Source organism: Epargyreus clarus, unplaced genomic scaffold (genome assembly GCF_041222505.1).
Source record: "Epargyreus clarus isolate Ecla_fem2 unplaced genomic scaffold, WU_Ecla_fem_2.2 ptg000009l, whole genome shotgun sequence".
Classification (NCBI taxonomy): Eukaryota; Metazoa; Arthropoda; class Insecta; order Lepidoptera; family Hesperiidae; genus Epargyreus; species Epargyreus clarus.
This window is the reverse complement of record NW_027332217.1, coordinates 15,367,764-15,390,783: the sequence shown is the minus strand read 5'-3', so window position 1 is coordinate 15,390,783 and position 23,020 is coordinate 15,367,764. Positions and strand designations below refer to the sequence as shown.

The window sequence follows — 23,020 nt, the reverse complement described above, 5'->3', positions numbered from 1 at the left end:
GATTAAAAGTAGTTACTCCTACAGTCGTCTAAGATTTTTTTTCAAAATCGGTTCAGCCTTGCCATTTAGGCATGCTATTAGTATTTGAAATATTGTCACGGATTTCCTTTAAAACGGGAAATTATTGCAATTCGGGAAAATAATTTATCACTTGATATGATCATAAATAATGATTTTTATATCACGGCGTGCGTAAATTGACGTTTTACGCACGCTTCGCGTGCGCAAAACCCCCATTTCCGACCCCGTAATATAAAATTTTATACAACACGCGGACGAAAAATGTTTTTCTGACTCGTGTGATTGCAGTCCTCGCCTGCGGCTCGGCCTGCAAACTCACACTTGTCAGAAAAAAATTTTTCGTCCTCGTATTGTAATGTACTATTGTACACATAAGTAATTTTATTAATTTTTCAACATTTTTTTAAACTTGAATATTATTTGATATGAAATATATGTGCGGAGTATTTTTAAAATAGAATATTATCAGACATAATGAGTTAGGCACTATTTATCTCTTTTAAAGAGGGGGAGAGGAGAGAACCTACACCGAATATCTTCAAACACAACTCAATTATTCCCATCGGTTGAGGAGTTACATATTTTGTCTCCAGAACCCACTCTGATCCTCGTCATATTTAAACTTATAGCAATTGTACACACACGAAATTAAAGGCATTAAAATAGGTTCATAAACGGCGAAGTTATGGCTGTAATATTTACATGGGTGGAGGAGTTCCTCTCATTTTCTCCAGAACCCATCAAAAAAAAAAAAAAATTAAAAAAAAAATTAAAGAAAATAAAACCATCGATGGATCCTAACCATATTTAAATGGGGCCAATTTCCAGCTCGTCTCTATATAATAAAAAAAAGAACTATTGAAATCGGTCCACTAACGGCGGAGTAATTCGTGTACATACATAAAAAAAGATACCGGCCGAATTGATAACCACCTTTTTGAAGTCGGTTAAAAAAAGACGTACTCATTGAGTTTTGTATCGTATCTCCTCTAGCACTACCATGAGTTGGCATAGAAACGCCACTATAGAAATGGTAAATAGAAAACTATTGTCATTTTGCTAGTGAATAACATAACTACTATCGTTACGGTATTTCTTGACAACGTCTGTCAAATAATGACTCATGGGACCGAATTTGTATGGCAATAGATCATAATGACATTCGCTAGCGATTTGATTTCGATAGGTTTTTTACGTATCGAGTTACGCCACTACGGATTTTAGTTCTACGAATAACCACCAGAGGCGCTGTACAATTTTTCATACATTTATTTTACGCAGTCGCTAGCGAGTAATACTTTTGTAAACTCATGGTAATGCTACAGTTGAGGTCGCGTTCCGAAACGGTAGTACTTTAAGAAAAAATATTGTAACTGACAATTTGTAACTGCCACCGTAGGCGTATACAACATAAATATATTTCATTTCTTTACAATATCCCAACAGGTATGGCCCGTGTCACCGTAGCATGGAAGATATAAATATTTATCATTCGTTATATATTTCATACATATGTATTGTACACCACGATATGTTGAGGGTAGCTTTCCATGTAATTGAAAATAATTAATTATTTTATTTGTCTTAATTTATTATAATCTTGTGACATATCACAAATTCATTTTAATTAAGATATATTTATTTGATATTTCATTTTTAATATTCTATTTAATCTTTTTAAGCTACACAAACGCATTAGGTTTTTTTTCTTGTAATGTTCGATGGAAGTTGTGAATAAATAAATAAATAAAATAAATAATTGTTTTTATTTACCACAGACTGTGCCTCATATCACGATGCCTGTAGACATAAATATATTATATTTCGTCAACGCAGTCTGCCTGACGGCGTCTTGATAGTGAATGAAGCTTTATATTCCTTTCGAGTATTCGTCTAATTCTAGAATGGGTTTAAATGTCAACTGCGGCCTTCATTCCAGTTTTGGGCTCACGTGACAGTGTGAACGGACTGTGTATTTTATGGTTAGTAACCGAAATTTTATTACATTACTATAGGAGAATCAATTTTACGTTTTTGCAGATTAGCCAGAAGTCTCGATGTTGTACCTACTACATAGTAATAGGTTAGTGGAAAAAAAAAACAAATTTTAAAATCACGAACTATAAATTGAATTTCAAAATATCCCCTTGAATAAATATTTAATTATTATTACAAAAAATTAAAACGTGATTTTTTGTAGAAGGCTGGTAATATACATATTTTCGAGGCGATAAAGACATTTTCATAATGTAGGACAAAACAATAATTCCATCTTTAAAAATAATAATTGAAAAATTCTTTTTTTCAAGATGGGCAATATAAAGCGTAGTTTAAAAGTACAAAGGTTTTTTAAAATATTGAAGAAGTAGCTGTTATTAGGCAAAGGTGTGGCGGTGATGTCTTCGGAGTCAAACCAGTAAGTCTGCTCTCATGTGAGAAATATTCGCAAGGTTTTACCAAATTCTTATCTACCATAATTAATATTATTAGTGTCACATTAACAACTTAGAATGATCACACGGAACCTTCCTCACATGAAATATCACATGTCAAAGTAAATGAACTTTATTTACGTTCTAAGAATAAAAAAAAAACAGAATCCGTGTTAAACGAAGCTTGTGTACGGAATGTAGTATGTTGGTTCCACAGGTTGGTTCAATATTAAAATAATATTTTAACAAATTTGTAGAGATGAGTATACCTACATAGAGATGACTTACAGATAGATTGTATAATATAGGTGTAAGTAATAAGCATGTCTCCCTTGCCACATTCAGAACACAGCAGCGCTTAATGCTACAGTTATTAGGCAGAAATAGGTGTGTCAGTGGTGCCGCCAGAGTCGAACCACAAAGGTTTCTACCACCTTCATTATATCTCCTTTGTAAAATTATGTAATGTTTTTATTATTTATTAATAATACCAGATGAGTAGGGTTATAATACATAGAATGAGTAGGGTTCGACCCGGGAGGTATTACAACCATGCCTAGCGTAAATTGGTTCTTTTGTTTTTAGGGTAAAGTTTGAACGCGAGTTTGGGGTGAATAGGAGTTCTTAGGAGTTCCAACGAATCTGTGATTGGTTCCACGTAAAGGCCTTGCTCTATATGGAGTTGGTTACAGATGTCTATGGACGGCAGTAACCACTTACTATCAGATGTATAGTCATGTACTGTTTCTTTGATACTTCAAAAAAAAATCGAAAAAAAATTAACCTGACAGTTAATACTGCCCTTATTAACTAAAAGTTACATTGTCTCTATAGTTTCTATGTTCTGAAGTATGGTGTTACATAATTATTTGCACGTCGCCTGCCCCAAACTGGTTTTGCATTAAGTCACCTTTACACTGCAAGCGATGATTGCTATAAGCACGGGAAAGCTATCACCTGGTGTAAAGCTATCATCACTTTAATAAATTAAGCTGCTGTAAATATAACCGATCAAATACAGTAATAAAGTTTTAATGTGTTCTCGATATCTAAGTTAATGTAAAAGCATGCGTAATTTAATAACTATAACCACTGATTATACTAGATGTATTTTATTATAGTCGTCACAATTTAATAGGCCTATTTTAACACATGCCATCTTAATGTCATTAAAATTTTGAAATAACTTTGTATGAACGTATAACACGTAATTGAAAAGTTAAGTACTTCTAAACATACAATTAAAATTGTGACGACTATAATCAGGACGTCTTCATACAGCCAAATGCAGCTATAGGTACAAAATATTATAGCTTTCAGTAGGCCACAATCATGTTTGACCTTTACAAGTCATGTGTTTTGAACAAGAGCTATAATAAGGTAATTGAGTAAATTATTTGAATAAATTACTGACCGTCTAAGCTGTTCACATCACATCACATGACACTAATTAGTTTGGAACGACGCGTGGATTTCAGATAATTACGATTATTACAGGTATTTCTGTCCATCAGTTCTTAAGATTTGTATTTTAAACTATATTTTTGACAGCCTTCACTGGAAAGGGATTAAATCAGTAAATAGTTTTTGTAGTAACTACCCATACTCTTACTCTACACACGCTTACTCTTACTCTTACTTACTCTACTCTATACACGCTTACTCTTCCCTCTCTTCTCTTCTCTACCTAGATTAAATGCATGTTTAGGTGTCGTTAAAATCGGTACGCAACATATATTCAAAAAATTACGGCCACACTCAATAACATTTGACGGGAACTTTTTTCGGTATCTCCTGAAATTTACTTTTTGAATATTGCAGATACTGGATTAGTTATCTGCAATATTCAAAAATAACAACTGGAAGTTATTTTAAGAGAGAGACATTCAAAGCGGAGTAATACTAAGATGCAGCTCACAGATGTTATTCAAATTTTTACACAAACCGGTAGGACTTTTGCATACTCTTTATCACTTCATTGTCATTGAATATGTCTGTTATTTATTTTCTTTTAAGTATCTAAGCAGGTACATAATATAAAATATAAATTTCTAAACATATATACTACACATTATTTTCGTTGTTATAGTATAGTTATCGCAAAACTGCTAGTCCGCTCTGAAGTTGTTGTAAGCAGGTGTAATCATACAATTAGCTAGGGCGACGCAATTCATTTCTATATTCAGAGCGGACTAGCAGTTTTACGCAGACTATACCTACCTATTGAAAATATCAAAATTGCAACTAATTTGTATAAGTAATAGTAATAAATATAATATGTTCTCCATTCAAGGGTATATCACCTACCTTTAGCAATTATCTACCATCTTTGAAATATTATGACTGTCCAATTACACGGTCATTTTGGAAGAAGCGATCTTGACCCGCATATAATTGTTTTATGATTTGGCAGTCATATCACGCATGACGGTTATAATTAGCGCTTAACTCATTAATCACACTTACTGGATAATTTATTGGTGAAAAATAGTGGTTATAAAGTAGTTTTCGGTTGAAACTAATTTGCTAATTTAGCTTATGTGGTCGTGACTTGTCGTGAAGTAGGGTTGCCACCTTATCATTCGAATAAAATATAATTTGTGTCCAAAAATTGCATAAATACTTTTGAAAAATCGCCGTCTCAGCATACGTCACCTACCTACGCGATATATCCTACTCTACTCTAACCATTTATTATAAGAAAAAATGACAGTAGCCCATACAACGCTACTGCTTATGAAGCTTTCATTTCTATAAAACATAGTACAATTACGAAAATATTGTACGATATCGTGTTAAAGTAAAGGCAACCCTAGGTAGATGGTTAGATTGTGCGCGGATTAAGTCTACGTGTATCTCGCTTCATAGGATAACCTAGTGATTATTTTGAAGATCTAGTCACATATTCGAGTGTTTGATGAGTTAACATTTACATCTTAAATTGATACTTTAAGACTATTGTAAAGAAAGATTAACTTGTAAATGAAATTAGTCCATATTGAAGGATTCAATCGTAAATGTAATTTATATTGTTGAAACCAATTAGAAAACGTGAGCTCACAGGTTAAGCAACTTAACAACCATCCACATTTTTCTGATTGGTTATAATTGCAATCATATCAGCAGTAAAACATATCATATTTTATTTAATATCAAGTCAATGATGATTGGAAGATAGAACAAAAAATTTGTATGTCGTTTATGAAACGGACTTAGGATGACTTTTATCCTGAAAAAACCAGTGTTCCCGAGGGGTAGATAAAATAAAAATTGGCCAAGTGCAAATCGAACGCAGGATTCCGTACCGCCAACATTTTCATATTTTTTTAATTTTTAGTATTTGTTATTATAGCTGCCACTGAAGTAAATACATTGTGAATTTTGAACTGCCTACCTATTACGGTTTAAAAGATAAAGCGAAAAAGGACGAGAAATAGCGGTTTCTTGTATAGCGGTCCTCATTTATTTTCAACTTATTTGATTTTTGTGTATTTGTTGCATGGATTAGTAAAGATACTTCGCCGCCTTGAAATTGAATGAAGCCACAAACGGCTTATTAGTAAGTTCTTTTTTTGAATTCTTGACAAATAAAAACATTTTTAGAGAAAATTTACGAATAAATAACTAATACTGCGTAATTTACATAATATATAAATAATTATTTCAAATATTTTAGGGACATTTTAGCACGGAGACGTGGCAAAACTTTTTTACGCAACTATTTCAATTCTCAAAACTGGGTACATTTTCTTGTTAGGTGTGAGTAATCTTTACTTATCTATGATTTGTTGTTATATCGGCCACCTTTATACCTACATACTCTGTAAAAATTTCAAGTATCTATCTATTACGGTACAGGAGATAGAGCCCTGTGACAAACGGACAGACAGACAGACAGCGGAATATTAGTAATAGGGTTCCGTTTTTACCCTAGAAAACTAGTACCATCGACCTCTGACCGCGAGCGAAGGCGCGAGTAAAATCGTCCCTATGTATAAAACTGCGTACATTTTAATGAAAAACATTTACATCCTAGTTGTAAATTAGAAGTTTGACATAAAAGGCAATGCCAATGTCCACTGCGCCTATAATCTCAAGTTGTTGAATGATTCATAATTGATTTTACACATTTCTCAAATAGCAAACAAGCACGTGAGTTTGGAAAATGACGCACTGCCAAAATTAGTCAGTTTTATGTGATTCATAAGTGTTGGCCTAGTGACTTGAAATTCCATAAGTCGCGCTAAAATACCAAAATTAGTCTGTTTCAAATAATGTTTTTAGTTGTTCTTGGATTAAAATAAATCTAAAATGTTAATTTACGTAATATTATAAAAGTCCATATTTTGAAATTACAAAGGTTTATTCCTTGAAGGGGGTAGAATCCTTTGTGTTTCGACCCCGGCGGCACCACCTCCACACCTATTTCTGATTAATAACAACAGTGTTAAGTGCTGTTGTATTCTGGTTTGGTGTGTTTACCACACAGGAGGCATAGCTTAGTCCTCAGGAGTAGCGGCGCATCTGTGTCCGACCGAAGGTAGGAATGCCTAATCCTACCTGAGGTTGATTACAGATGTCCATGGGCGCCAGTAGCCACTTATCACCGATGGACTGCATGCTCTTCTGCTACTCCTATATTATGTATATTAGATTAAAATTAAATTTATTACGGTACAATTACATTTTTAATTTTACATTTTGTATTTTGTCAATTGCAAGAAGTTTTATTCAAAAACTATCGAAGTTACATACATTTCTAGTTATAGTAGTTTTAATAATATACAAATTCACATAAATATTTAAAATTTGAAGGTCGTTGAATTAATGAGTCGCTTAAATTTGTATAATGTGTCTACATACTCGTAGATCCGCTTTTGTTTGTCATAATGACGTTTTTTTATTTTTTTTTTGCTTTTTTACAAAGTGTTCAGTCTAGTATTGTAGCTTTAAAATTGTATAGGTACTAAAGTTACTCGTATCATAATAACATAATTATAAAAATTGTATTATTATCAACAATTTATAATACAGCGGTGGTAGAGTCGTTCCCGCGATTCTGCTTAGGAGTTACCACTGGTACATCTATTGTTAAGGGCAGAAATTAATATTCAATCTATCCATTCTCTTGCATATCAAAGATCGAATATTGTCATTTTTTTCATACTAGACGAAACGTACGTACGATACGTATTTCTTGTCAGATCTTTGGTAGTAAAAATGAGTAAACAAACAGAAGATCATTATTAAAGAATGGCGTAGGTTGCATAGAGGTTATAGGCTTGATATTACAATACGGAAGTGTGTATTAATTAAGATATTAAACGAAACCATCCATATAAAAATAGTATAATTGCTTGTAAATATAGATAACTATACAATTAAAATCTTAACTCTAAACAATTATAAATTATACCACCATCTGTTTTCACATTAACATCTTATTAGTGAAATCAATCTAATTTTTTTGTCTACCAATATCGATAATTGACAATTTGTACTTTCGATTTATAGATTTATATAATTTTTTAGATTAACAATAAACAGTAGAATAGTTTTTGTTTTTACGTGTTTTATTTTCATATTATTTTTCAGTATTAGGGTAAATAAATCGTTATCATTTCCACTACCTGTAGTTTCCCTAATAGATTCTATAGCCTAGATTCTATTAGACATTATAGCACTAAACAACTTGTTACGGCGACGGAAATCGCTCAAAGCAGTTATAAATAGTAAATTTTTATGACGTTGTTTAGTCTAAGTCATTTATTTTAATGATGAAGTGGCTAAATCAGGTTCTACCGGCCTTGTGGTCCTGGCGACCGTATGTCAGGCTCTTACCAAGTTTGGTAACGGCGAAGCGTGGTCGGATGTGGTCGACGGTCATACCGGTAATAAAGTACGGATTCACCTGACACATGTTTTTTTATGAAGGAGGATTGATAAAATATTTATGAAGTACCTTACAATATTTTGGAAGAAATTGAAATCATTCAGGATCTATTAATCTGAATAAAAGTGTAAAATTTTTAAAAACCGTATTTTCGTAATGTGTTACACCTATTTACTGCCCAGTGCTGGGAAAAGGGCTCTCCCCAGGATGCTATTCATAACAACAGAGATCTATAATTTAATGTGTCTAACAAAGCACAATTGAGATTAACGCCCTTCAGTAATAATCATTTTTAACCTAAATACTTTAACTTACCAATTAAATTATTGCCTAGAGAAACTGACAGCCAAAAATATTGTTTACATTTGTTTATCACATGAATTGCTATCATTAATTGAAATTTTGACCATATGCTAGCCACAACATTCGTACTAATCCCAAATGAAATAGAAATATTACATTGTTACTACAAAACATATATTTCTGTCATTTAGTTTCGAAGTAATGAAGACACAAACCATATGCCTTCGTTGAGATCTTGAATAGAACCAGTTCACGTTCCATAAATGTAAAATAGTAGTTCGTGCCGTTCCTTCAACGTCAGAATCCGACACTTTTACATAAGCGCCTTACACAATACGCCTAGCTTTCAAAAGCTTACCCAGCACAGCTTTAAGCTTAGAGATTATGAGACAACACAATCTTTTAGACACGTGCCTATAAGTATGACTAATACAGACTTATGGAATATAATGATATAAATTATCGAGTAGGCGTTAATACATGAGTTCTGCATAATCAATGGGAGATAAGGTTGAATAATGTGGTACTTCATTAATTGCGTCCGAAGACAACACTCATACGAGGATGGAAGGTTTCGGGTTCGAATTCCAGACGTGATGGTGACATCATGAAACATTCGAGATATGGCTGAGTTACAATTCTGGTCTGATACGCTAATATTTCCAGGTTCGTTCCCCGGCATATATCTAAATCTGTTATGTGTTGTGTTCTGATTTCTGTTCTGCGTCCTTAGGTGTTTATGTAAATCTGTAATCAACCACTATATAAATTTCAACTTTACTATAGATAAGATTACGTTAATATCTGAGGTTGACCACAGATGCGTTACTACCCAAGAGGACTAGGGTGAAACATGTCTGAAAAGTATGTCTCCCTTACCTTACTTATTCAAAGCGGAACGGATAGGAACGGAATGCTATAAATTATACTGCATAAATAAATAAATAATAAATGATGAAGAGTGTTTTAAGCCAAATAGTTCCCAAAAATAGACTTACATTTCAAAATAACGTTTTAAACGTTAGAGAGATCCACAAATATAATTCAGAAGTACCAGGGTAACATGACCTCTAGCTACGTAATTGGCATCATCCGACCAACATGGCTAACTAAATGTTAATTTATATCGCAATGCAATAAACCTCATTAGAAACGATGTTTAGAACGTAAACATCTCATTTAATGTTCCTGTAACTCCTTCACATTCGCACGCTTATCGTAATAAAGTTAATAAAAAATTAACTGAGATTGTATTAAGCTTAATAATACTAGTATATTCATTAATGTTTTGATTAAGTAGGTGTGTCATTGAAGACTAAGATTTTTTCTTTTTTTTATTATACTTTTTACTACCCTACATAAAGTAAATGTATTGTGTATGTATGTATTATGTATGACAGTATGACGCTATGTCACGCATGTTTATGTCCGCTCGTTGGTCCCAGCCACTACAAGAATCAAGACTAGACATGCGACAGAATACACTTTACACGCGTTTTTTGTCGCGCGTATTTATGACTATACGCGTGTCACATCTGCACGCGCGTCATTTGCATAATACTGTTAAATTCGCAAACGCACGTGTTACGTGTAAACTAACAGTAGTTAACCTAATTCATGATTATTGAAGACATATTTTATGTATGCGAGCGCACCAAACGCGCGCGACAGGAAAAGCTCCCAAATTTAACCAGACTTTCCGCGACCACTATCTATTTTGAAAAAAAAATCAAAGTCAAAGTAGTGGTTTTTCGTTTTTAATATGTTACTTATTTATGAAGTTGAAGTATTACTTAATTATTTTTATTTGTAATATTTTTTCATTGTTATATTTTTGTTATGAAAGACATCCAGTTCAATGTGCATGTGTTAAAGCATGCAAGAAACCTGAGTTATTGTGTGAATGTGTTGCTTCATGGTTTTCTCAAAGGCGTTATTAATTAACTGTCTCCCTATTGCAATACGAAACCTATTTCCATTCACATTAAATTGAAACTAACTTACATGCACTTAATTTAGTTAGCTGTGAGAAACGGAACATTAGAAGTTTATGGTTTTTATCACCAAAATATTTTTTGGTCATCTCTACATCTTTCTTTAAATTTTGATTAATAATTTTATGATTGTATTTATAAGTTTATGTGTAAGTTTATGTTTAAGTTTATGTATAATTATGTGTTATGTGAAAAACATTACATAATAAGAACAACCTTTACTTTAAATATTTTATTATAGACTCCTTAAGACTATTCTCTATTTCTCTTTTCTAAAAAATGCTATTCCATTTAAGAGAGTTATCCCACTTTTACTATCATCCAGAACAAAGATATAAGTATTACTAATCTCTTACATGATATGCAAGTATTTAATGGACATTACGATGCAACTTGCAATAATGACTAAACAACTAAGTATCAGAATAACTAATAAACTTGTAGTTGAAAGCTTGTGTAACTATTAGAACTTTAGCAATTCCATTTAAACTGTAAACTTTATAAATCGTTACAAAGATCTATGTATTATCAACGCTAAAGGTATTAAATATTTTAAGCTTCATAGTTTAGGCAAATGGATCACAGGCAATCAATCAAAAAACCTATTAAGTCAAATAAAAAAAGGTTTATTTATGTGAATTAACAAATCAAGTAGATTTTTGCCTACTGAAGATTTAAATTTGGCAATGTAAGTATAATTTGAAACATTGTTAAATGGTTTGAAAAATAATCAAATGTTTGGTAGGCAAGACATTACATTTTAATTATTAATAAGAGAAGTTAGGTACCGCGAGCTTTATGGTGATTGGTCAAACGGAGAAGTGTAAAAGTCTTATACTAGTAATTAGCAGTTGTTTAGTGTTTTTAGTAAATGGTTCTGTGTGGTTATGTAAGTTACTGTCGTAAGCTCAACAAAGCTCTGTTTCATTTCCAGAACTTGTTAATTTACGAATAATTACGGTTAATGTTACGAAGATACTTGCGAAGCTCAGAGACATACAACTTCTTATTAAATAAGATAAATTACAAACATATTTGTAATAGTGACTTAAACAGAATTATTGTATTGTTTTATATAATAATTGTTACCAACTCGAATATATTTCACCTAACGGTAAGTGGCTTCTACCGCCCATGGACATTCTAACTTAGTCTTTAGAATTATAACGGCATCTGTGGTTGCTTGAAAGGAGGACTCCAATCCTATCTGGGTTTGATAATGAATGCCTAATATCCATGAGCAGCAGTAACCTTGTGTCAGGTGACTTGCATGCTCTTTTACCACCTTTTTAGATAATAATAATGTAGTGACTTCCCGCAACTCGTCACGCTATCGAAGTTTTCTAAACATCTTGCATTTATACAAGCTCCGAACTGAGACTGTCGGAGCACGGCCGCCCCCCGGGCATGATCACATAGCCCGGCGGGAGATCTCCCATTGCCAAAATAATAATATGATAATATAATAAGTGAATTTTAAGGTAGCACCCTTAGTGGTTGGACTTCGTCGGCACCACCGCTGTACCTATTTGTGCTTAATAACAGCAGTGTTAAGCGCTGCTATGTTCTAGTTTGAAGGGTGTGCTAACAGATACATATTTTTCCGTGGCGTTTCAGCTTCAGTCCTCAGGGGTACCGGCGCATCTGTGGCCGACCTCAAGTAGGAATATTTAATCCTATCTGGGGTTGATTGCAGATGTCCATAGGTGGTAGTAGCCAATTACCATAAGGTTGACTGTTTAATCGTCTGCTACTATTATATTATAAAAAATACGTGAATATAGTGAGAGTATAGTGAGTAGAGTGTAGCTGTCGCAACCGAGCTCATAGTAAGAGCTCGTCGATTTAAATCTGTAATTTGCGTCTTGTATTGTTCTTATCAACGTGGATAAACGTCCGTGGCATACTAAGGCTGTTGACCAGCTCCATAAAACGTTACCTAATCATTATTCAACTTCAGTTTATCACTTAATTTTACGTAACTCTTTTGTTCTCACTTGAAGGATGTAATGGCTAGTCCACTTCCTATATGAATATCTTTGCTGACCTGTAATTAAGTATTTCGTAGGCCTTAAGCGAAAGTTTAGGCGCAATTTTTAGGGTTCCGTACACAGCGAGTAGAAACGGAACCCTATTACTGAACCTCCGCCTGCCTGTTTGCCTGACCGTCTGTCTGCTATGGAGTCGTGTTTTTCGCCATTTTTCAACAACTATTGAATTATGAATACTCAAAATATAAAAGGTGAATTTGGTAGTAGGGAACTCTTCTTGTTTGACTCGTACTTGGTCAACTTAGGCAAACTTAGTCTTGAGGAGTAACAATGTATCTAAAGTTGAATTTAGGTATTCTTCAAACTTAATAGACCACTCACCACAAGATGGACTGCATATTCGTTTTCTACTTAAAGTTCCTAAAAAAGAAATATTTACCATAAAAAACAATGAATAATAAAAAACACTACTTATACAACAAATTATACACTAGTTCAACAAGACATCATTGATTATTTCACGTATCAGTTTCTAATGCCCAGTAATTAGCGGTTTTACATAACAATGAAAGAGCGTGAACTCGTATCGTGACTAGGGGAACGGTTCATACGTAACCGGTAGAGTTTGCACTGGGTAGGGATGGCGATCTGAGATCGATTAATCGAAGAATCGATATTTTGGGCCATGAAAATTGATTATTTTAATCGATATCCAGTAATGGATCTGTGGCGACAGGTTGCAACGCGCGGAGATGTGAAATTATTTCTACTATTATATTTTATAATTGTGTCAGTGCCGTGATCGGCAGTTATCGGTTGCAGTCGAAGTTTTCCGCAAGTGGTGGCTAAGGTTTGTTTATGTAGATACGGAAAAATATCGTCTGTCTTCCTAATTGTATTTTTTATATGTCGTATTCTATTTAAATACAATTGTGAAACAGTTACGCGGTGGTTTCTCTACAGATCGATTCAGTGAATCGATCTTTAATCTTAAAAAATCGAAAGTCGATCTTTTCGAAGTTGGTTGAATGTGTTATGACATTTTTGCTGACGGATACGTATTTCAGTGCTTGTTTGGTCCTGATGATTTTTAGCTTCATAGACCTTTGGACATCGATATTTTTGTGAATCGATTCATTGCACTTCGATTCGAATCGATTCAAGAATCGATCTTTTTCGGAAAGAATCGCCATCCCCAGCACTGGGTTGATAAACATTGGGGTTGTGTAAGCCTTCCGGCAACTTACGAGATTATAATAATAACATCTCTCGATTGAACTGACACTGATTTTAAGGTGCTGTTGATGAGTTAATTCATTCGCAGTTGCAACCAATAAGTTCCTGTAAGATTTTTACATTGTATTAACCCTAGTGATGGATGCAACCATTTTATTCTGCTGCTGAGAACGGGTTAAAATAATATTACTGGCTCCTTACACATAGCTAGCAGTAGTGGCTTCAACACTGCAGATATATGTCTCTAACCCCATCGTACGATCTGATTATTATTAACTATTTTAACTTTTTTTTAAATCCATGCTACTTAAAAAAAAAGCAATGATAGCTTAGTCTTTGAAACTCTGTCTCTACGTTTGTAGATACAGCCCTGTATAGGGCTCCGGAGTTCGAATACCTGGTTTGAACCTCTGATTTTTCTTAGTTATATGCGTATTAGAATTTGATTTATCACCAACGGTGAAGCTAAACTTCATGAGGTAACTTACACGGCTGCGTGTTCTAAAAAAATCGCTCAAAGGAGTGTGAAATCTACCAATTTAAACCTGATCAACGCGGTGGACTTTGAATTAAATCCCTCTCATTATGTGAAGACCTGTGCCTAGTAGTAGGACAATACAGGTTGACGATATTGGAACTTTCCCAAACTGCCTTTCAGGCCTTTCAGGTCTCCATAGCAGGTCAAACACTGGTATATAATGGTGATATTAGTGGTCATTCGCCCAATTCCTAATTATGCCTGACGTTGCCTAACTTGATATAACTCAATATATTAGTATAAAATATGGTAAAACCTTACGGCCCTGTGACGGCAACCTTGCGGGAACATGATTAAAACAGAGTAAGTTGGTTGAGCAACGTTCAACGTTAGCCAAAGTTCCCAACACGCAACGCGGAACAATGGCGGCGAGTGGCTTACAATGGCTTACGATGGCTTATCTACATCTGTTACCACTAACACCTGACTCCAGTACCAAGATTTAATGCTGTTGAGACATTGTAGATCCTTGACTGTCACAGTATTTAGTAAGAAGTACATTTGTCATTATAAAAATTATGGCAAACTTAAAAAGTTTCAGGAAATCGGTTAAGAATAAAAATTGGCTTCTAGAAGCCCAGTTGTAGAAATTTGTAGATAATAGTATAGAACTCTTTATTTACCAAAATTTTCATAGAGAATCAGTATCTTCTATAATGAGGTGTATTGTATGAAAATGAATGGATGTTACTGTATTCATAGAGCCTACATCCGATTCCGATGAAACTTACAAGTCGATTACAAGTTGGTTATTTTTGCAGTTATTTATTAAAACAACTATATTGCAATAGGTGGCCAACACACGTTTTACACACAACCGAAATTTCGCTCTGTATGCGAAGAAAGTTGCAGCTCTATGCAGCTATAGAATTGTTATCTTTTTAAATTTATTTCCTTATAATGTAAAATACATAATCAAATTAAAATACATGTTCATTTTAAACTTACCTTCATTTTAAACTTACACATTTTTTTGTTTTCAGACGGGTAGCCGTGTAAAAATTCCCCGGACACGATTTACCTGCCAAGGCAGAGCGGCCGGCTACTATGCGGACGTGGAAACTGGTTGTCAGGTGAGTTGTCAGCATTTTCATATCATATTTAAGATCTCACTCTCGCCGCTAAAAGTGGAATAATTCAAATATCTACTGACGAATGGTCCGAGGACTATAAATAGTCCGTAGCGGTAATAGAAGTGGTTCGGGAAGATTTATTTTATGAGAATGTAGAAATCGGTGTAATAGGAGATTTTATTTTTCTGTAACATTTTAAATTTTGTCGATCTGTCTATGACAAGATAAAATATGTGTTTAACCGTCCATTATGATGAAAAGATTAAGAATTTCTCATATACACAGACGGTCTGTAAGTCAAGCGAATGCTGTTTTGTGCAGAACATAGTTGCATCGGAAATTCTAATCGATTACTGAGTTGTTAAAGCCGTTAATACGAAGCACGCCAATTGAAAGCAGAGTACGCACTGTGACCGCGAACTGTTATGATGCAATCATATCAACTGCATGAAAACTGTATACAATTTCAACTTTTAGTCCAAATCCTGGCTGTACGAATACTAATGTGACTCCTTTTCCGTCCAGTATTGTAGAAAACTATTGAATGGTTATTAATATCACTTGCTATTTGGTAATTACCACTTTCTTTGGAAAACAGAAAGATTCTGCAAAAACGACGTTAGTTTTCCATAATCCATACAAATTAAATATAAAACAGAAAATAAAGTAAAAAAAAAACTTGTAATTATTGAACATAATAATAATACATACATACAATACATTGGCATAATAGTGCGATTATACAATTAATTATCCGGATGCGAGCGAGTCAATTAAACCCTCTAATTGTTAATCATTGCATCCGGGAACTTAGAACGGTTCACAATTACCATACTTGCACTGTACTGCATAATGCGGTCTGTACTACTTTAACTTAATCGTTAGTAGGTACTGTGTGCAAAGTAAGCGAAATATGTGTAAGGGATTTTTTTTTTATATAATATAGGAATAGCTAACGAGCATGCAGTGAACCTGATGGCTAATGGCTACCGCCGCCCATGGACATCTGTAATCCACCCCAGATAGGATTAGATTTCTACCTGAGGTCGCCCACAGATGCGCCGCTACCCCTGAGGACTAACCAACAACGTTTCGGAAAAGTATGTCTCCCTTACCTCACCATAACACTGCTGTTATTAGGCAGAAATAAGTGTGGCGGTGGTGCCGCCGGAGTCGAATCACAAAGGGTTCTACTACCTTTAGATGCAGTGGACTTCGAATGCATTTTTATATCAAAGTGACTAAGCGAGCATAGTTTTTGCTGAGGATATTTTCAAAATTAATTTAAATTTAACGAAAAATAAACAAAAAGTAAGTAAGTTATCTAATAAAATAGTTTTCGGGTATATCTGGGGATACCTGCACAGAATAACAAGGACAATATAGTTTAAAACATTAAAATTATTGTTAAAGCCTTAGACAAAGTCAATTTTACAAATCAAAAAAATATAAAGATGCCATTACCGACGCGCCTACTACGTATTTCGAAGGCAATCAACGTACTATAATTGGAAACAGCAAACTCCTACGAACCTTAAAAAACCAGTTACTTAAGAGAGGTTTCGATTTCAAGATTACAATCACTCTTATAATTATTAGAAAGAAGCAGTTGTTTTTGGATGATTCATTATCAGATAATCACTATTAGTGCCAGTAATTTGCTTCATTAACAACTCTTATCTTTGGTTTCAATCTTATTGATGTTATAAAAGCGAAAATTTCCGATGATGGATTTTTGTATTTTTGTAGAAGGGATGTTTTTATCTTTTTGTACCAACAAATTCTAGTTGGGTTTGGGTGTAACTTTACAATGATATCGTTTATGATTAGTTTCTATTTTTTTTTATAATATAAGAGTAGCAGACGAGCATGCAGTCCACCTGATGGTAAGTGGCTACTGCCGCCAATGGACATCTGTTATCAACCCCAGATAGTATTAGATATTCCTACCTGAGGTCGGCCACAGATGCGCCGCTACCCCTGAGGACCAAGCTGGAACGCATCGGAAAAGTCTGTCTCCCTTACCACACCCTTCAAACCGGAACACAGCAGCGCCTAACACTGCTGTTATTAGGTAGAAATAGGTGTGGCTGTGGTGCCGCCGGAGTCGAACCACAAAGTGTTCTACCACCTTCAATATACCGATAAGTTTCTAATATACCCTTACCGTGTATTAAGTTTCTAATATACCGATAAGTATGAAGTAAGTCACAAGAACTCGAGCCTTGGCTTACGTAGTAAATTTTTATTAATCTGTGCCTTTGCGTACGCTGCCTAAACCGTTTAGAGTTTAAGAAAGTAACATATCATGGATTATTCGTCTTAAATAGTTTTAACTAAATGTCCGCAGCAGCAGTAGGTATGTATTTGCAAACATTTTTAAGAACCGTTATAGAATTCTTAACTAATTTGTAAAAAAATTAAGGGAGTTGTGCGTGCCTGAAATACGAACGCCTCGTTTGATAATTCGACATATAAAGCACAAAGAATTGCTCCCACCGAGCATCCCAGCGAGCTAGCAGCTCAGGATTTGATCTTCATAAGAATGTATTGTAAATTTTGTATTGACCGTCAGGACCATCAAGTGAAGTGAAGAAAGATTGTCGCCCTTACTTATGCCGCCCCTATTTATGCGCAGTCATACATATGACGCAGGGAAATTTTAACTATTGGTAGTAATTTTTTTATTGGCAGTAAGTACTGTAAGTAGCAATTGGTAGAAGTCAATCTGAAATATATGCCATTTGTCAATGCTTCTGTTCGTGCGAAGTGGGATGACAATTTTTGTATGAAAATCTTGAAATCATCCACTCTGTAACCCTACATATATCTTCTGTATGTAAGGGTGATGAATATTTATTTAATCCTGACAAACTAACACAAGGCTGTAAGCAATGATCCTTCGCTTAATCGGTGTGACGGGAACATTAAAAAAACTGTCAAAAATGACATTTCGCGAATTACTGCACGCACGATGTGATATATTCGTGCGATATTCCTTACGCAAGATATATGCGATATGGGACACGATATCATTATTTATGACTCCGATTCTCTTTGACGAATGACGAAATACTCGAAGCCACTCAAAGTTATGGTTGAAAGATGTGTCATAAAATAAGCAACAGATGTCTTGCCATTCTAAATACTAGAAAGGAAAGGACAATTACGCAAGCAATTATGTTTTACTGTAGTCATTGCACTAAAATAATCGTATATTTTGTAAGTGAAATGTCGATGTTCAGATGTAAAATGGAGAATGGCTTATACATTGTATTAAAAATTTAAGTACACGCGTCTCAATGTTGATATTAGGCTGAAATAGGTGTAACGGTGGTTGTCCCTGTAGTACCGGGACCAGAATAGGGCTACGGTATCCCCTGCCTGTCGTAAGAGGCGACTAAAAGGGGCTTTCGGGGTTGCGGGCGGCAAGAGTGGGAGCTCAAACCGTCCAGAAAGCGACCCCGGGAAGGACAGCGGTTTGTGTGGTCGCATATCGCTGTAATCACCAGGGTATGTGAGAGGAGCGTAAATTGCTCCCCAAGGGCAGAGCCCGATAGAAGGGCATCGCGTTGGGAGGACTCCGGTTGTGTTCCGTTGGAGATCCCGGAGTTCTCCACCAAACGCTGAGGACGGCCACCGGGGGGGTTTTAGTGCAGTAAAAATCCCACATAACCCGGCGTCACTCCCATGGCATGACAAAAAAATAAAAAAACATGTTTTATAACAGCAAAAAATAATAGCATTATAACATAACATTACAGACAAACGGTTATTCATTATAGTTGTTAGTGATAAATTACAAAATTGTACAGTTGTACCTACATCTGTCGAAAGTAATTACGATTCGCATTATTTTAATGATTCTAATTATAAGCGATACTAAATGTAGCTACTTATGTAAGTGTAGTCGAATATTTGCTAATGTACTTATTTATTTGTTTATCTTTTAACAACTTTAGTTGTTTTTGATTTTGGTTCGATTATATTGATTACAAATACCAGTGATAGACGTGAAATTTATTATCATCCTTGTTGAGGTCCGAGGTTCGAATCCAAGGCATATTACATTGACAAATGATATATATAGCATAGATAGGTTTGATTTTGATAAATGTATATTAAAAATGCAGACAAATTACAAGTAGACGAGTTTTGTTTATAAAGATCACATGACCGCCTCCGATGGGAAACGATTACAATTTCGTTTAGGGTTTCCACAAAAAATATAATTGCACACATATATTCATAACTATATATTATTTATTTACTGTTTCACATGACTCATTAACATTGTAGTGTAGAGCCCTTTGTGGGTCGACTACGGAGTCATCATTGCCACATCTAGTACTGCCTAATAACAACAGTGTTTAGCGTTCCTGTGTTTCACTATCAAAGGTGTGGTAAAGGAAATATACTGAGCCGAGGCCTTCCAGCTTAGTTATCAGGGCTAGCAACGTATCTGGCCAATATTAGGTAGGAATCTAATCTTTTCGGGAGTTGATTTCACACATCTCCTAGCGGCAGTAGCCACTTACGGATGCACATTTTCTATTTAAATATGATACCTATATATAAAAAAACTGTTACACAAACATAGAGAATATACGAGAAATGCATTGAAATTCTGCCAGTGGGATTACAATACTAAGTATTTTAGGCTGGCAGCCCTAGATTTGGATACGCAAACGGCTTATACAAAATCCTTGACATAAACAAAATGTTAGCGGGCGATCTTGATTATTAAAACTTAATAAGAACGTTACATATAATGTTTTAGTTCTCAAAGTAATTAGTTTTTAATTATATTTTAATCAGTACCCGTTTGAAAGTGCATTCATTTGCCTACGTCAATGTTTCGTGAATAAAAATACGTTACGAAGATAATAATCTACATTTATATTATCTTTTTAATCTGTGTACTAGACATAGACTAATTTTGATTGTCACATAAAAAGTTTAATTAAGATTAAATTTATTTAAATTAGTCTTCTCTACGTCATAGATTAGTAAAGATTACTCACTCCTAACAAGAAAATGTACCCAGTTTTGAGAATTGAAATAGTTGCGTAAAAAAGTTTTGCCACGTCTCCGTGCTAAAATGTCCCTAAAATATTTGAAATAAATATTTATTTATTATGTAAATTACGCAGTATTCGGTATTTATTCGTAAATTTTCTCTAATAATTTTTTTTATTTGTCAAGAATTCAAAAAAAGAACTTACTAATAAGCCATTTGTGGCTTCATTCAATTTTAAGGCAGCGAAGTATCTTTACTAATCTGTGCTCTACGTAAAGTTACGGCAGTTATTTTGTTCAGCCATCTGAATAATTTATACAAACAACTTTACCATTTTATTTAAACCCTTTATCTAAATACAAATAGATATTGAAAATTCCATCTGAAGTCAAATGCCCGTGAACATGACCTAAGTAGTGATAAAGGGGACTGAGGTTTGAGACCTAAGCACTCACCTCTGTTTTTTTAAGTTATGTGCGTACAAATTAACTATCACTTGCTTAAACGATGAAGGAACCTGCATACCTGAAAGATTTTTGTAAAAAGAGTTCTCAATTGTATTATAGTCTACCATTCACACACTCGACCAGCGCGGTAGACCAGGATCTAAACGTTCTCATTCTGAGAGGTGAACCATGCCCCGTAGGACAGTAATGGGTTGATGATGTTATAGGTTACGTTCATGAATGGACATCTCAAATTAAGCTGATCATGTATGCCTTTGACTGTATTGCGGTTGCGTGGTATTTCTGGAAATATTTATCGCATTATAAATGCTCTGTTTACTAAATATTTAAATGCAATTATGCTGCATGACCTAACCTGCATGAAGCAGACTGCATTAACATTTTACTGACATCTTTAGTACTTCCACAAATTTTCGCACACAACCCGATAGAATATAAATTTAAAATTAATTAAATTAATTAATATTTTAGTTGGAAAATGATACACCAATTTACGTTATGAAAATGCTAGACTAGTTTATGTTTATTGGGAAATATCGCCATTTATATATAGAAACCAATCAAGTTATGGTAAGAGCCATTATTGAAGATTAATTTATTTGAAACAGCCATTTTGATTTATCAAGGTGTTTTCAAAGGATTAGTCTGAGCTTGCGATAGTTTTGAACAAGTGTTTCTCAAAGTGGTGGCATGACGTCCCCTTGTGAGCGCTAAAGGCTGACAAGAGAAACAAGTCCTCTTAGACGCTTAGAGGACTTCGGTTGCCTTCCCATGGAGATCACGGAGTCTTCAACGTAGCGTTTAGGACGGTCACCGGGGAGTTTTATTGCGGTAAGAATCCCACATAACCTCGGGTTGCTTCCACGGCACCGGATACCTTTTGAAGGTTTCCCCCTCGATAACAAAAAAAAGCCAACAAAATGGCGGTGTTGAAGCGAAGCCCAGAAATAAGAGGACTGTATTTTCTTCGATTTTTTTCATAGAGTAAGTATATGTCAAAGAAAAATCTAATTTTTGGCCGACCTACTTCCAGAGAGTGCGAGAAAAGGGCACTATAAATAATAATAAGTAATTAGTACTAAAATTGTGCCACAAAAAAGTAATAGTTTGAGAACCTCTGCTTTAGGCGCTAGTTTTGTTATATTTTTGCTTACAAAATGTGAGCATCCGAGGTCAGACCTTTTTGTTATTAGGCTTCTAAATGTGTTCCGTATGATAATAGTGATGTTATTCTCAATGATAATTGATATTGTTATGTTTTTATCTCAAATTGGATCAGCAAAATCGTTTCACTGTGTAGTCTTAACTTAAATCCATTGTCATACAAATTAGACCTTTATACAAGGTCTCTAGATAAACCTATGTTCTAACGAGTTAGTGATCTCAGAAGGACTAACTTTTGGAAAGATGCCACAGTGCTACTTAATAGATCCAAATTTTGTGACTTTATTTTTCAAGTCATGACCCGTTAGCTTGAGTAAACAAAATTCTTTTAATATGACGCAAATGTGACCATTTGTTCAGAAGTTACAAGATCCGAACGATTTATTGTAAATATGAAAGGTTGTATTATAATTTGTTCACAATGATTACTTATAAATAATGAAAGGCATTATTAATATTTCAGGATTTTTAAAAATTATATCAGACAAATGATTAAGAAATTAAATATAATTGTAATCATTAAAGAATTATCATTCGTAATCATTACCCATTACTATCTCACTGCTGGGCAAGTAGGCTGTTCCTACGTAGAGTTGGGTAATTAGGACAATCCACCATCTGTACTAGTATGAATTCGTAAATCTTATATATAAAATTCTCGTGTCACAGTATTAGTTACCGTACTCCTCCGAAACGGCTTTACCGATTTTCACCAAATTTTATATGTATGTCTGAGAGTCGGCTACTATCTATTTTTCACACCCCTAAGTGATAAGGGCTGTTCAACCTTAACATTTTTTTATTTATATGGCAACACAACGTTTGCCGGGTCAGCTAGTAATATTATATTATATTTATGTATGACCTGCAAAATTACGTAGTAGTAGT

General features: G+C 34.4%; 1 protein-coding gene across 3 annotated transcripts in view; it reads left to right on the top strand.

The window, feature by feature from the left end:
• js (jiangshi) overlaps window positions 1-23,020 on the top strand; it is a 62,527-nt gene that overhangs the window by 20,487 nt on the left and 19,020 nt on the right. For all 3 annotated transcript variants that reach the window (XM_073076855.1, XM_073076857.1, XM_073076856.1), the window contains exon 3: window positions 15,392-15,481. In XM_073076855.1, coding sequence (XP_072932956.1) covers window positions 15,392-15,481 — 90 coding nt within the window. The remainder of the gene's footprint in view (window positions 1-15,391; window positions 15,482-23,020) is intronic.